Source organism: Bufo gargarizans, chromosome 6 (genome assembly GCF_014858855.1).
Source record: "Bufo gargarizans isolate SCDJY-AF-19 chromosome 6, ASM1485885v1, whole genome shotgun sequence".
Taxonomy (NCBI): domain Eukaryota; kingdom Metazoa; phylum Chordata; class Amphibia; order Anura; family Bufonidae; genus Bufo; species Bufo gargarizans.
This window is the reverse complement of record NC_058085.1, coordinates 137339204-137355398: the sequence shown is the minus strand read 5'-3', so window position 1 is coordinate 137355398 and position 16195 is coordinate 137339204. Positions and strand designations below refer to the sequence as shown.

The 16195-nt window shown below is 43.7% G+C and overlaps 1 protein-coding gene across 1 annotated transcript in view; it reads left to right on the top strand.

The window, feature by feature from the left end:
* Nucleotides 1-16195, top strand: part of PLCD3 (phospholipase C delta 3) — an 85038-nt gene that overhangs the window by 35358 nt on the left and 33485 nt on the right. Inside the window, exon 6 of the mRNA XM_044298825.1 lies at nt 14460-14661. Within this exon, the coding sequence (XP_044154760.1) occupies nt 14460-14661 (202 nt within the window). The remainder of the gene's footprint in view (nt 1-14459; nt 14662-16195) is intronic.

Here is a 16195-nt window from a genome sequence, read left to right as displayed (position 1 = left end):
TAAAAATGCCCTGTGAAATCCTAAAGGTGCTTTAGAATGTGGGCCCCTTTGACACCTAGGCTGCAAAAAAGTGTCACACATGTGGTATCGCCGTACTCGGAAGAAGTAGGGCAATGTGTTTTTGGGTGTATTTTTACATATACCCATGCTGGGTGAGAGAAATATCTCTCTAAAAGTCAACTTTTCCAATTTTTTTTATACAAAGTTGTCATTATAGAGAGATTTTTCCCAAAACACATAGCCCTACTTCTCCTGAGTACGGCGATACCACATGTGTGACACTTTTTTGCAGCCTAGATGCGCAAAGGGGCCTAAATTCCTTTTAGGAGGGCATTTTTAGACATTTGGATCCCAGACTTCTTCTCACGCTTTAGGGCCCCTAAAATGCCAGGGCAGTATAAATACCCCACATGTGACCCCATTTTGGAAAGAAGACACCCCAAGGTATTCTGTGAGGGGCATGGCGAGTTCATAGAAGTTTTTTTTTTTGGCACAAGTTAGCGGAAATTGATATTTTTTTTTTTTTATTTTTTTTTAAACATTAGATGTTTATTGTATTTTGTAGTATATTCTTGAAAAGTAACAAGGTAGTTACAAATAGTACAAAAATACAAAGTTCCATAGTTAGTCATGTAAACAACGTAACAAGAACAGATATATGTAACAGATCTCGAGATCACTAATGACAGGTGCATAACCGTCGTTTATACATCAATGTATGTCAGATTGTGGTAATGGAAACAATGTTAGCCAGGGTCCCCAGTGCAGCGTGAAAGAGGTCAAATTGTTTTTACGGTAAGCAATGAGCCTTTCATAAACACAATGTGTAGAAATCATGTCAGTGACATTCTCTATGGATGGGATTAGGGTAGATTTCCAATTTCTAGCTAGCAGGAGTTTAGCAGACAATAATATATGGCATATCATCTTTCGGTAAGAATGAGGGAACCTATCTATTCCTAAGGAGAGTAAAGTTAATTCTGGTGATAACTTGACTTTTAACGTTGTCACTGAAAGGAGGAGTTTTTCTATGTCTAGCCAGAAGGAGTTAAGGGTAGAACAACTCCAGAATATATGGAGTAAATTACCAGGGACTCTGCCACATCTCCAACATTCATTGGATGCGTTCGGAAAGAATTGGTTTAGTCTGGTTGGGGTAAAATACCATCTAGTCAACAATTTATGATATCCCTCCAGAAGGTTTGAGCAAGCCGTAGACCTAAGAGAATGCTTTATCGCTATCTGCCAATCTGAGTTTGAATAGGTCTGCCGGAGATCTCGTTCCCAATTGAGTATGTGAGTTTTTTTGGTGAAAGATATATCACCCAAAATGCTTCTATATATCCTTCTAGTAGGTATTTTCAGGTCACCATCTGGCAAATAGAGAAAGGTATACAGGGGTAGAGGGATAGAAACCGTTCTTGAAGGTAAGCTACTCACTGCATGGGAAATACGGAGATAATCAAATTGTTTATTTCCAGGGATATCATAAATGGTTTGTAGAGAGGAAAAGGATCTCATCCCACTTCCATCATAGAAGTCTTCAAGGATACGTATCCCCTTACTCTTCCATACTGCCGTAGACAGGTCTGGTATAATGTATTCTAATACTTCTAGAGGTAGGGGAATCTCTTTTTTAGCCTCTATATGCTTTGTTTTTTGAAGTACTGATAACCAGATTTGGATCGAGGCCTTTAGAGGGAGGGTTAGAGGCACAGGGCGTTTCGGGTCAATAGCATGAGTTAAAAGAAGTGCTTCAAGGGACTTGCCTGAATTAAGGTCACTTTCTATTCCAATCCACCCCAGGCTATGCTCCCTTCTACACCAATGCCTTAACTGTTTAAAGAGGATTGTCTCATAGTATGCCTGGAGATTTGGTACTCCCAGACCCCCATTTTCCTTATGTGAATATAAGATAGAGGCAGCTACTCTGTGACTACCATTCCCCCAAATATACAAGAGCATTTGCCTTTTAAATTTCTGTAGCAATGTGTATGGGGTAGGGAGCGCTAGAGTGCGGAAATAATATAAAAGTTTCGGAAGCACCATCATTTTATAAATCATTATACGACCTAGCCATGATAGCTCTATTTTTGAGTAATTGTCAAGTTCCGACTGGAGGGACTTAAGCAGGACATCATAGTTGCCTGACAGAAGCTTTGAAAGTGGGAAACATAGCTGAACTCCCAGGTAGGTCACAGAGGATGCAGCCCATTGGAATGGGAATTCTACTCTAAGCACTTCCCTTAGCGATGACGGGATCTTAATGGCTAAAATCTGAGATTTGTTTTCGTTTATTTTATAATAGGAGACTTCTCCAAATGCTCGGATAATGCTCATAGCTGTTCTCAGGGACGCTAGAGGATCTGAGAGAGTCAAAATCACGTCATCCGCAAAGAGACCTAATTTATGCTGTCTGTGACCAGTCGAGATTCCTCTAACGCCACTTGACATTCTAATCATCTCTCCAAAAGGTTCCATCACTAGCAGAAACAAAAAGGGTGAAAGAGGACATCCCTGACGTGTCCCATTAGTGATTGGGAATGGCTTAGACAGGGTCCCATTTACTAAGACTCGGGCTGAGGGCTGGGAATATAGTGCTTGGATAGCACTTAAGATAGGGCTTCTAAATCCAAATTTACTTAAGACTGTAAATGCAAAGTCCCAATGAATTCGGTCAAACGCCTTCTCCGCATCCAGGGTAAGGAGCAGAGAAGGCGTCTGAAGGCTCGCTGCCTTCTGCATTATCCCTAAAATGCGTCTAGTGCCATCTGAGGCTTGTCTTCCCTTCGTAAATCCCACCTGGTCACTATGAATTATCAATGGAAGAACCTGTAGGAGTCTGTGAGAAATGATCTTGGCATATACAGGTCCTTCTCAAAAAATTTGCATATTGTGATAAAGTTCATTATTTTCTGTAATGTACTGATAAACATTAGACTTTCATATATTTTAGATTCATTACACACCAACTGAAGTAGTTCAAGCCTTTTATTGTTTAAATATTGATGATTTTGGCATACAGCTCATGAAAACCCAAATTTCCTATCTCAAAAAATTAGCATATTTCATCCGACCAATAAAAGAAAAGTGTTTTTAATACAAAAAAAGCCAACCTTCAAATAATTATGTTCAGTTATGCACTCAATACTTGGTCGGGAATCCTTTTGCAGAAATGACTGCTTCAATGCGGCGTGGCATGGAGGCAATCAGCCTGTGGCACTGCTGAGGTGTTATGGAGGCCCAGGATGCTTCGATAGCGGCCTTAAGCTCATCCAGAGTGTTGGGTCTTGCGTCTCTCAACTTTCTCTTCCCAATATCCCACAGATTCTCTATGGGGTTCAGGTCAGGAGAGTTGGCAGGCCAATTGAGCACAGTAATACCATGGTCAGTAAACCATTTACCAGTGGTTTTGGCACTGTGAGCAGGTGCCAGGTCGTGCTGAAAAATTTAATCTTCATCTCCATAAAGCTTTTCAGCAGATGGAAGCATGAAGTGCTCCAAAATCTCCTGATAGCTAGCTGCATTGACCCTGCCCTTGATAAAACACAGTGGACCAACACCAGCAGCTGACATGGCACCCACAGACCATCACTGACTGTGGGTACTTGACACTGGACTTCAGGCATTTTAGCATTTCCCTCTCCCCAGTCTTCCTCCAGACTCTGGCACCTTGATTTCCGAATGACATGCAAAATTAGCTTTCCAGTCCAGTGCTTCTTCTCTGTAGCCCAGGTCAGGCGCTTCTGCCGCTGTTTCTGGTTCAAAAGTGGCTTGACCTGGGGAATGCGGCACCTGTAGCCCATTTCCTGCACACGCCGTACACGGTGGCTCTGGATGTTTCTACTCCAGACTCAGTCCACTGCTTCCGCAGCTCCCCCAAGGTCTGGAATCGGTCCTTCTCCACAATCTTCCTCAGGGTCCGGTCACCTCTTCTCGTTGTGCAGCGTTTCCTGCCACACTTTTTCCTTCCCACAGACTTCCCACTGAGGTGCCTTGATACAGCACTCTGGGAACAGCCTACTCGTTCAGAAATTTCTTTCTGTGTCTTACCCTCTTGCTTGAGGGTTTCAATGATGGCCTTCTGGACAGCAGTCAGGTCGGCAGTCTTACCCATGATTGCGGTTTTGAGTAATGAACCAGGCTGGGAGTTTTTAAAAGCCTCAGGAATCTTTTGCAGGTGTTTAGAGTTAATTAGTTGATTCAGATGATTAGGTTAATAGCTCGTTTAGAGAACCTTTTCATGATATGCTAATTTTTTGAGATAGGAATTTGGGGTTTTCATGAGCTGTATGCCAAAATCATTAATATTAAAACAATAAAAGGCTTGAACTACTTCAGTTGGTGTGTAATGAATCTAAAATATATGAAAGTCTAATGTTTATCAGTACATTACAGAAAATAATGAACTTTATCACAATATGCAAATTTTTTGAGAAGGACCTGTAATTTGACATCGCTGTTAAGTAGCGATATAGGACGAAAATTAGCAGGGGAATCCGCTGGTTTACCTGGTTTTGGGATGGTGACTATTGTAGATTGAAGCATATCTGCTGGAAATTGTTGGCCATTTAGGACAGCATTAAACATGTCTACTAAATGGGGGAGCAGTGTTGGGGCATGAATTTGATAATATTCATTTGAGAACCCATCGGGTCCTGGAGCTTTATTTGGTTTAAGAGATTTTATGGCGGCCTGAATTTCCACTTGAGTGATGGGAGAATATAGGTCAGCAAGTTGATCTTCATTTAAAGAGGGAAGGTGAATAGTATCTAAAAAGGATGATATTTTCTCAGACGTTGGTTGTGGTGTCAAAGGATCTAATTTTAAATTATACAGCTTGGTATAATATGTGCTGAAAGCGTCAGCTATGTCTTTGGGGTGATATAGTTTGGTGGTGCCATCCGCATCTACAATGAATGGTATGTTAGACTTTTGTATCAAAGGTTTCACCTTTCTCGCCATTAGTTTGCTAGGTTTATTATAAGAACGGTAGTATAACATACGTAGGGAGGTAATTTGGCGGTCATAATCCATTTGTAGAATTGAATGGAGTTCATGTCGGAGAGACATCAACGACCTGTGTAAGTCTAATGAGGGGTTAACCTGTAACAAACCTTCTGCCTTAGTGATTTCTGACAGTATTGAAGATAGTTTGGCTTCCTTACATTTTTTATAATATGAACTTTGTTTTAGCAGAAATCCTCTTATAGTAGCCTTATGAGCCTGCCATAAAAGGAAAGGGCTAATATTTTCTGTCTTGTTGTATTCAAAGTACTCTCTTAGATTAGACTCTATTTGACCTTTATAGTTAGAATGTTTAAGCAAGTATACATTATTCTTCCAAGACCTTTGAGGAGGGGAGGTTTGAGATATGGAAACTGAGCAGAGTATTGGGGCGTGGTCAGACCAGGAAGTTGTTCCTATTTTAGCCGAGCATACTCTAGTAAGTAAGGATCTGTCTACAACAGAAACATAGAAACATAGAAACATAGAATGTGTCGGCAGATAAGAACCATTTGGCCCATCTAGTCTGCCCAATATGTCTGAATCCTATGAATAGTCCCTGGCCCTATCTTATATGAAGGATAGCCTTATGCCTATCCCATGCATGCTTAAACTCCTTCACTGTATTTGCCGCTACCACTTCTGCAGGAAGGCTATTCCATGCATCCACTACTCTCTCAGTAAAGTAATACTTCCTTATATTACTTTTAAACCTTTGCCCCTCTAATTTAAAACTGTGTCCTCTTGTGGTAGTTTTTCTTCTTTTAAATATGCTCTCCTCCTAAATCAATACGAGAGAAAGTTCTATGTCGTGGGGAATAATAGGTGTATTCTCGTGAGCAAGCATTCAGACAGCGAAAGGTATCGTATAAGCCGGAGTTTCCCAGCCACTTACCAATGGTAGGGGAAGGGGTCTTACCTCTACCTGTAGAATCAATCCCTCTATCAGGTATAATATTAAAGTCTCCACATAGAAATAAATGGCCTTTTTGAACGCTCCTGATTTTTTTTAAATATTTTGTTCAGAAACCGTATCTGGGATTTATTTGGAGCATATAAAGTAGCTAGTGTCAAAGTAGTTGTTCCAATCATGCCTATCAGAATGATATATCTGCCATTCTCATCTACAATTACTTCGTCTATTTGAATGCTCAGAGAATCTTTCACCAAGATAGCCACCCCAGCCTTCTTTTTGTCTGAATTAGCTAGGAATATCTTAGAAAAACCCTTTTGTGAAAATGTTGGAAGCTTTAGTTTGGCAAAATGAGTTTCCTGACCGCAAATTATGTCGGCCTGGTTACGGCGGACTTCCCTCCACAATGAAGCTCTCTTATAAGGGGAGTTTAGACCTTTAGCATTAATGGACATAATTTTAACCGCCATGCCAAATCTGACTTAAGAATGCTCTAATAATTGGAAAGGCACCTAATATTGCATCCTGACAATAATGATAATGCATATCGGGAGATCTGAAGAAATATAGAGGGTAAAACAGAACAATGTAAAAGAACATTGTAGAGATAATGTAGAACAATATTTTCTAACAGGGACCCAGATGTTGTGGATCCTAAAACCTTACGGGGAACAATTAGTTCACTGAGGAGCTTCCCCCTGTAATTGAAATAAGAGTCCGTGGGACTATCCTGGTTCATCTGAACATGGAGTAATCAGTCCCCTACAGTAGACCAATCCGGATGCAGACGAGAGGGATTTTTCGCGGTATGATGGTCCTCAGCAGAGGAAACCGGGATGTTCCACTCTTTCAGGAGGGCTGTCCCTTCTTCCACTCTTTTGATAACATGGATTTTACCATCTTTGTTAATCAGGAGCTTGAGCGGGAAACCCCATCTGTACACAATTTTCTTCTCTCTGAGAATATTGGTAACAGGAGAAAGGTTCTTTCTGGCTTGAAGTGTAGCATAAGAAAGGTCAGAATAGATCTGTATTTTTTGGTATGGGTGTGGTAGGCCCTTATTTTTTCTGACCGCAGAGATCAAGTCCTCCTTAATATGATAGAAATGGATTCTAGCAATCACATCTTTTGGGAGAGCTTCAGCCACGTGTTTCGGTTTAGGAAGACGATGCGCACGATCAATGAGAAAGAACTGAGGATCAGCATCTGGTAGGGCAGCCTGAAGAAGATCTTGCAGGTATTTATAGAGGTCTGAAGGAGGCACAGAATCTGGAATACCTCTGAATTTCAGATTATTGTGTCTATTCCTGTCCTCCAGGTCCGCCAATTTGGTTTTTAGGGAATTCACTTCTTCTTCCAGAGAGTAATGAGCATCAATTAACTCATTATGGGAGCTGGTGAGCTCGCTCATCTTACTTTCTACATGTTCAACTCTCTTGCCCACGTCATCTATTGACGAGGTGATGGTTGATGCTACTCGGTGAAGCTGAGATGTCAGGGAGCGGTGCAGGGCCGTCATCATAGCTTTTAAAATACCCTCTGATGCCGCTTCATCTGAGGCAGGAAAATCCTGCATTGGGTCATCTGCTGAAGCTAGATCAGCAACAAGGGGGTTGAGTGGAAGCACAAATACTGATGGCGTTTTGTATGAGGGGTCACCTGGGGAGTTGTGTACTGAGACACTCACCGCTGATTCAGGCGCCATTTTTTCCCCTCCGTCCACCTCTGCTGCACCTCGCTGATTATTCCTGCTGCTCCAGTGAATCAGGCGGGCTTCTTCACCACTCTCTCCGTCTGAAGAGGAGGTAGGCTTCGGTGAATGATGTGGAGGTGAGTGAGCCTCCGTCGCTGGGGCCATACTCCGATTGTCAGCTTGCAGCTTCTGGGGAGAGGATCGTGCCGGGAGCGCGCCATTATTGTGATCTTGCGCCGGATAAAAGTCTGTCAAACGGCGGACCCCCATGCGGTTAGACTTCTTGCGAGTCATCATGACGATCGATGCAGGTATCGGTCCTGGTTTCTGAGTGGATGTCCCTCAGGACAAGCTTATAAGTCGCTTTATGGGGGAAAGTTAGCGGAGCTCCTTCACAGTGCGGCCATCCACCTCGCTCAGCAGGCCACGCCCCTTTTTTGTTTTTTCTCACAAAGTCTCCCTTTCCGCTAACTTGGGACAAAAAGTTCAATCTTTCATGGACTCAATATTCCCCTCAGCGAATACCTTGGGGTGTCTTATTTCCGAAATGGGGTCACATGTGGGGTATTTATACTGCCCTGGCATTTTAGGGGCCCTAAAGCGTGAGAAGAAGTCTGGAATATAAATGTCTAAAAAATGTTACGCATTTGGATTCCGTGAGGGGTATGGTGAGTTCATGTGAGATTTTATTTTTTGTCGCAATTTAGTGGAATATGAGACTTTGTAAGAAAAAAAAAAAAAAATTTCCGCTAACTTGTGCCAAAAAAATGTCTGAATGGAGCCTTACAGGGGGGTGATCAATGACAGGGGGATGATCAGGGAGTCTATATGGGGTGATCACCACCCTGTCATTGATCACCCCCCTGTAAGGCTTCATTCAGACGTCCGTATGTGTTTTGCGGATCCGCGGTGTCCGTGTTTTGCGGATCCATGGATCCGCGGATCCGCAAAATCCATTCAGACGTCCGTATGTGTTTTGCGGATCCGATCCATGGATCCGTGGATCCGTAAAACACATACGGATGTCTGAATGGAGCCTTACGGGGGGGGCTATCAATGACAGGGGGGTGATCAATGATAGGGGGGTGATCAGGGAGTCTATATGGGGTGATCAGGGGTTAATAAGTGACAGGGGGGGTGTAGTGTAGTGTGGTGCTTGGTGCTACTTATTACAGAGCTGCCTGTGTCCTCTGGTGGTCGATCCAAGCAAAAGGGACCATCAGAGCACCAGGTAGCAGGTATATTAGACGCTGTTATCAAAACAGCATCTAATATACCTGTTAGGGGTTAAAAAAATCACATCTCCAGCCTGCGAGCGAACGATCGCCGCTGGCAGGCTGTAGATCCACTCGCTTACCTGCAGTTCCTGTGTAAGCGTGCGCCTGGTGCACAGGAAATCTCGCGTCTCGCGAGATGACGCGCCGATGCGTGACTGTGCCTGAGTGAGCCGCCTCCGGAACGCGATCCTGCGTTAGGCGGTCCAGAGGCGGTTAAAGGGATTTTCTTACTGCATACATTCAAGGCATACAGAATGGCTATACCATAAATGTCTGATCAGTAGGTGTCCTATCAAAGGAACCTCCTCTGACCCTGAGAATGTTTTGGCTGTTTTTGTCTTTTCCCTTAGACTTCAAGAGAGAGTGAATGTTCCCAATGTACCCTTTCTTAGGATTAGTTGAGGATGATGATACTGGGACCCTTATCAATAAGAAATAAATGTCTTATTTTAGGGGTTGCATATCAGTAAACATATCTACTATGATGAGGATAATTTTGCATGAGGAAAATTTGTTCCCACATGACGACTGTATGTCCTCATAGGACAGCAGTAATCTCCACAACCCCCTTATCGCAACCCATACACAATGTGGTCCAGCTGTGGATCTGCATGTGGATCACCACAAATTGATGGGCCGCACCAGCACTGGCCAGGCAATGCCTGTACTTGCTATTTCTTTACTTGAGTGTTGGTGGCTGAGTGGGCAGTCCAAGCCATGTCGAGCTCAAGATCAGGAAGTGGAGAGGAGAAGACTGGAGCAGTGGCCGAATAGCAGCAGTGGCGGATCGGTTAGGTGAGTAAAGATTGTTATTTTTTTCCACTCTGACCCTGATTTCAGTTAAACTTTCTCCCTCTAAATACCCCTTTAATGTTTAAATGTTCAGTGTATAAACAGGTTTTACGAGACTTCTTTCATGATGACCTATCCTCTCAATAGGTTTTGAGTATCTGGTCAGTGTGAGTCCGACACCCAGGACCCCAGCTGATCAGCTGTTTGAGAGGGCCCTGGCTCTCCTATGAGAGCCGTACCCTTCTTGCAGCTTTCAAAGAAGCACAGTATTCACTGGGTTAAGCTGCAAGAAGGCTGCATGTGAGCACCAGGGCCCTCTCAAATAGCTGATTGGCGGGGGTCCCGAGTGTCGAACCCCCACTGATCAGATACTAATGACCGATTCAGGGGATAGGTCATCAATTTGAAAGTCTTTGAAAATCCCTTTAAAGGAAAACTTACAGACGTGTCCTCCCAATATACAGATGTAGCCTGCGTTATTTTGACACTAGTTACGCCGGAATGGTTACTTTGACGCAATTTGTTGTATGATAGTAATGCATTTTTATTGCTTTAATGCAAAAAGCCAGTCAAAATAACAGCAGCTACATCTGTACATAAAAATGGTGCACACAAACGTATTTTCTTTCCATGTCCGTTCCATTTTTTTTGCGGACCGTATACGGAACCATTCATTTTAATGGGTCCCCTAAAAATACAGAAGTTACTCCGTGTGCATTCCTTTTCCATATGTCCGCATGTCCGTTCCGCAAAAAAATAGAACCTTATTGTCGCATAAAGGGACAAGAATAGGACTGCTCTATTAGGGGCCAGCTGTTCCATTCCGCAAAATAAGGAATGCACACGGACGTCATGCATATTTTTTGCAGTTCCGTGTTTTGCGGACTACAAAATACATAGGGTCGTGTGCATGAGCCCTTAGACTTATGTTGGCAGAAGCCGTTGATTTCAGCCAGACCTACTATTCATCCTAATGTTTTTAAAGGGGTTCTCTGCTTTTCCTATCCTGATGATCTATTCTAGGTCATCAGTATCAGATCTGCGGTAGTCCGACTGCTTGCACCCCCTCAGATGTATGTATGTATGTATGAAGAGAAGGCAGCGCTTCACTGTTTATCTGCTCACTGTCAACATGACAGCGGTGAGCAGATATAATTACATCTCAACCGTCCCATACACCTCTATGGGACGGCTCCTTCCTATTGAAGTGAATAGGTAGGAGCAGTTGTAGTTACTCTCTGTTCTATTAAAGTGAATGAGATGGAGGAGTTGTAATTACACTGCTTGTCGCTGCAATGTCGATGATGAACAGGTAACCAGTGAAAAAAACACAGCACTTGTACAGCTTGTACATCGGAGGAGGTGTCAGCAATCGGGACCTGCAGATTTGATATTGATGACCTGACCTGAGCATAGGTCATCAATATAGGAAAAGCAAGAGAACCCCTCTAAAGGGCATCTGCCAGCAGATTTGTACCTATGAAACTGGCTGACCTGTTACATGTGCGCTTGGCAGCTGAAGGCATCTGTGTTGGTTCCATGTTTATATGTGCCTCCGTTGCTGAGAACAATTATGTGTTAATAAGCAAATGAGCCTCTAGGAGCAACGGGGGTGTTGCCGTTACACCTACAGGCAACTGCCACGCCCTATGCACTTTGATTGACAGCCTTGTCCTGACAAACAAAGGTCAGACAGTTTCATAGGTATAAATCTGCCGACAAATGCCCTTTAAATGTTACTGTCCCTCTAAATCCATGTTTTTATTATTGCTGATCTCTGACGGTTGAGGCCTGAAGGTATTGTTTGATCCCATCCATGTGCCTGGAGGAGGACAAACAATGAATTAACATTTGGAGTTAAACTAGCTTTTTTATAAAGATTCATACTTCAGCCATTCTCGTAAGTGGATGATATAGAAGGAGAGGCATGTGGTGTGTGTAGTCTCTGGTGCTATCTTCTCATCTTGTGTGTGGTAAACCTGTTCTCCTTGATCTGCCGGTTCAGCACAACATTACGCTCACGTCTGCACACCCAACAATACAACTCGTCTGAATGACAGATCACCAGGGCCGTCTTTAATTTTGATTGGACGCTGGGCAAGAATTTACTTGGGCCCCCTGGATCCCGCCTTCCCACACCCTAGCATGCAATCACGCCCTCCATCACAACACACACACACAAAAAAAAAAATCCACACATCTCGTAGAGTAGTAAACTTTAATAATGATGAGTGGCCACTAGAGGTGTTCCTTGGCAGTAATGTAAATACTGCCTTTTTTTCTAAAAAGGCAGTGTTTACATTACAAAGCTTGCAGAGACATGCTATAGACACCAGAACTACTACGTTTAGCTGTTGGGGTTCTGGTGACTATAGTGTCCCTTAATATAGAGGGGGAAGAAAAGAATCAGCACACAAGTATCAAATAAAATGGCTGTATCGTTATTCTAAAAATTTAAAAAGCACAACTTCTGACACAAATATATAGTATTTTGCAGATTACTTTTTTTTTTTTTTTACAATGTGCAGATAGTACTGTACTACTAACCCCTCCATCCACCCCTACATACAGAGTAATACAGCGCCACATACCTCTTACATCCAGTGATGTCTCTTTGATGTAGATGTTCTCTTTCCTAATCTTCTCCTTTCAGACCTTCAATCCAGACCACAATTTTCCAGCCATTTCTCATCTCTGCAGTTTGTCATACTCTCATCTTCTGGACAAATCATCCTACCATCCCCCAATACTGTGCCGCTGTGCTCCCCAATACTATACTGCAGAAACAGATAAACCCCCTGATAATAGTAGTACCATGCAGATAGTGCCCTTCAATAATTATTGGCACACAGTGCCCTAAAATAACTGCACCCAGCAAATAGTGCCCCTGACACTAATAGTGTAAACATAACGTCCCCCAAAAATTATTGTGCCAAGGTGCCCCCACAGTAAAAGTGCTCCCAAAAGCCCCACCAATAGGAATAATTCTCTGCTAGAGCACTGTGCCCCAGAAGTAATGATGCTCCCATAGTGCCTATACTAGTAATAATGTTCCCCATAGACCCCCAATAGTAATAAAGCCCATCATAAGGACCCCCAGTATTAATAATTCTCCTTATAATGTGCCAGTGCAAAAAATACCCCCTTTTAATGCCCCCAGTTGAGCTAATGTCCCCATAGTGCCCCCATAATGTGCCAGTATAAAATACCCCTATATAGTGCCCCCAGTAAATGCCCCCATAGTGCTCCTCTCCCTCCTTCTTCCTAGTGCTCCCTATAATGTACCAGTATAAAATGCCCCAGTAGATGCCTTCAGTGTCCCCCATAATTTGCAAGTATAAAATACCCCTTCTTAGTGCCCCTATAGATGAGCCCATAGTACTCCTCTCTCTCCCCTTCCCCATAGTACCCACCATAATGTGCCTTAGTATAAAATGCCCATATACAGATCCCCCATATAAAATACCCCTTCTTTGTGGCCTCAGTAGAAGCCCCATAGTGTTCCTCTCCCCCCTTCCCCCATATAAAATACAATTTATTTGTGGCCTCAGTAGATTCCCCCATAGTGCTACCAATAATGTGCCAGTAAGAAGTGCCCCCATAGTGCCACCCAATAATGTGCCAGTAAAAAGTGCCACCAATAATGTGCCAGTAAGATGTGCCCCCATAGATGCCCCCACAGCGCCCCCAATAATGTGCCAGTAAGATGTGCCCCCATAGATGCCCCACAATAATGTGCCAATAACAAGTGCCCCCATAGATGCCCTCCAATCATGTGCCAAAAACAAGTACCCCATAGATGCTGCCCAATCATGTTCCAGTAACAAGTGCCCCCATAGAAGCCCACCACTTATGTGCCAGTAGCAAGTGCCTCCATAAATGCCCCCAATTATGTGCCAGTAACTAGTGCCCCCATAGATGCCCTCCAATTATGTGCCAGTGACAAGTGCCCCCATAGATGCCCCCCAATGATGTGCCAGTAACAAGTGCCCCCATAGATGCCCCCCAATCATGTGCTAGTAAGTAGTACCATATAAAAAAATAAACACCTATACTTACCTCCATTAGGCTGGCAGCGATGCTATGCAGGCCTCTTCCGGCCTGTGTCCCGCGCTGTACAGCTCATGTGGCGCGATGACGCAGGCCTAGTGCCTGCAGCCTATCAGAGGAATAGGGAAGGGAGACGCCTCTCCCTCCCCTGCCCCGCCTCTGCACATCTATCTGTATCACTGTTCTGAGGACGGCGATACAGATGACTATGGAGATGAGCGCTTCCACAATGGAAGCGCTTATCTCCCTGTGCCCCGCCCCCCAATTGTCCCCAGGGCCGCAGCAGGACTCAAGAGGCAGCTGCCTTGGGCCCCCCAGGAGCAACTGCAGATCACACACATCTCATTCATTACACTGGATCTGTCTGTCTATCAATGATAGGAACATATTTCACCTCCAGACAGAGATCTAGCTCCAGGCCACATGAGATAGATCTGTACATGGCGAATGTCCCTGCCTGATATGTGCAAAACCAGGACGGTCTCATGTAGTCTATGGACTGGTATAAACCCTCGGTAATCTGGCTGTTGTAAGAATACAACTCTCAACATGCACACTTGCTCAGCTGTTTTCAGAACTCCCATAAAAGTAAATAAAGTCTGCTGAGAGTTGTAGTTTCGAGTTCTGAAGGTTGCTAGCTCCATCCTGACCCTAGCAGATCATTCCCAGTTGGTTTCAGTCTTAGGATCCATCCCTGACTCTCCTCTCTCTTGACTTTTTCCTGTAGCGAAACAACATGGCCTGATGATGCAAGAAGGATTCATGATGTACCTCCTGTCTGCCGAGGGTGATATCTTCAATACGAAACATAGGAAAGTCTATCAGGACATGAGCCAGCCCCTGTGTCACTACTTCATCTGCAGCTCCCACAACACCTACCTGACTAATCACCAGCTTGTTGGAGACAGTAGCACCGAGTCCTATATTAGGTGAGACAAATATTCATGCGGGTTCATACCAGTCAATCAAAATCTAATCTGCGGTAGATATTGCTGATGTACACTGGAGTAACCCAACAAAGTGACACGTGGGTGACATTCCCCTTGTCTATGGGGTGTGTCCCAACATTGTGGCACTGTCAGCCTAGTATGAATCGTCACATCCTATTGATGAGAGGAATGGTAACACCCAGCAGTCCGTTTATTCATACATTTCTAGGAATAACAGAGGAACGTCACAGTGCAGAGTTCTAAAAAGAAAAAGAACAGACAAGTCAGGAGAGGCGACCCGTCCTAATTCTAATATTAGTATCCTAATCGCTGCTGTTAGAGATGCACAGAATCTATTGATGCAAACATGATGAGCATGGGTTAATTTATGAAAAATGAAACTGAGACAGCAGTTAGATATGGAATTTCTAAGTAAGCATAAGGCCTCATGCACACGACTGTTCCGTTTTTTGTGGTCCGCAAACCGCGGATACACAAAAAACGGAAGCCGCCCGTGTGCCTTCCGCAATTTGCGGAACTGAACGGGCAGCCCATTGTAGAAATGCCTATTCTAGTCCGCAAAACAGACAAGAATAGGACATGTTATATTTTTTTGCGGGGCCACAGAACGGAGCCACGGATGGAGACAGCACACAAAGTGCTGTACCCATCTTTTGCGACCCCATTGAAGTGAATGGGTCCGCACCCGAGCCACAAAAACTGCTGTTCGGATGCGGACCCGAACAACGGTCGTGTGCATGAGGCCTAACTCGAAATGTCATGATCTATATAATCCCTTACAAGCCAATCATACTATATACAGATTTCTAGTGAATTTCTAACATTAATTTGGTGCTTTGAGCTTCTGAAGACCATCCTGTTTCCTAAAACTGTGTCTGGATTGCATTAACCCGAACTATATGTTCTACATCTGTCATATCTATTAGCAGGCATGTCACATAACGCAAGCAGGTTGTCCTCTCCTCTAATCTCCACCACATTGTGGGCAGAGGATGGATCTGTAACATAGTAACATAGTATATAAGGCCGAAAAAAGACATTTGTCCATCCAGTTCGGCCTGTCATCCTGCAAGTTGATCCAGAGGAAGAAGCCAATTTTCCCCACTTAAAAGGGAAAAAAATTCCTTCCCGACTCCAATTAGGCAATCAGAATAAGGCTACATGCACACAACCATATGTGTTTTGCGGTCCGCAAAAAAAAAAAGGATGGCGTTTTTTGTTTTTTTTGCGGGTCCATTGTAACAATGCCTAAAACGGACAAGAATAGGACATGTTCTATTTTTTTGGGCGGGGCTACGGAACAGACATACTGATGCGGACAGCACACTGCATTTTTTGCGGACCCATTGAAATGAATGGGTCTGCATCCTATCCACAAAAAAAAAACGGAACCGACACGGAAACAAACAACGTTCGTGTGCATGTAGCCTAACTCCCTGGATCTACGACACCTCTCTAGTAGCTATAGCCTGTGATATTATTACACTCCAGAAATACATCCAGGCCCCTCTTT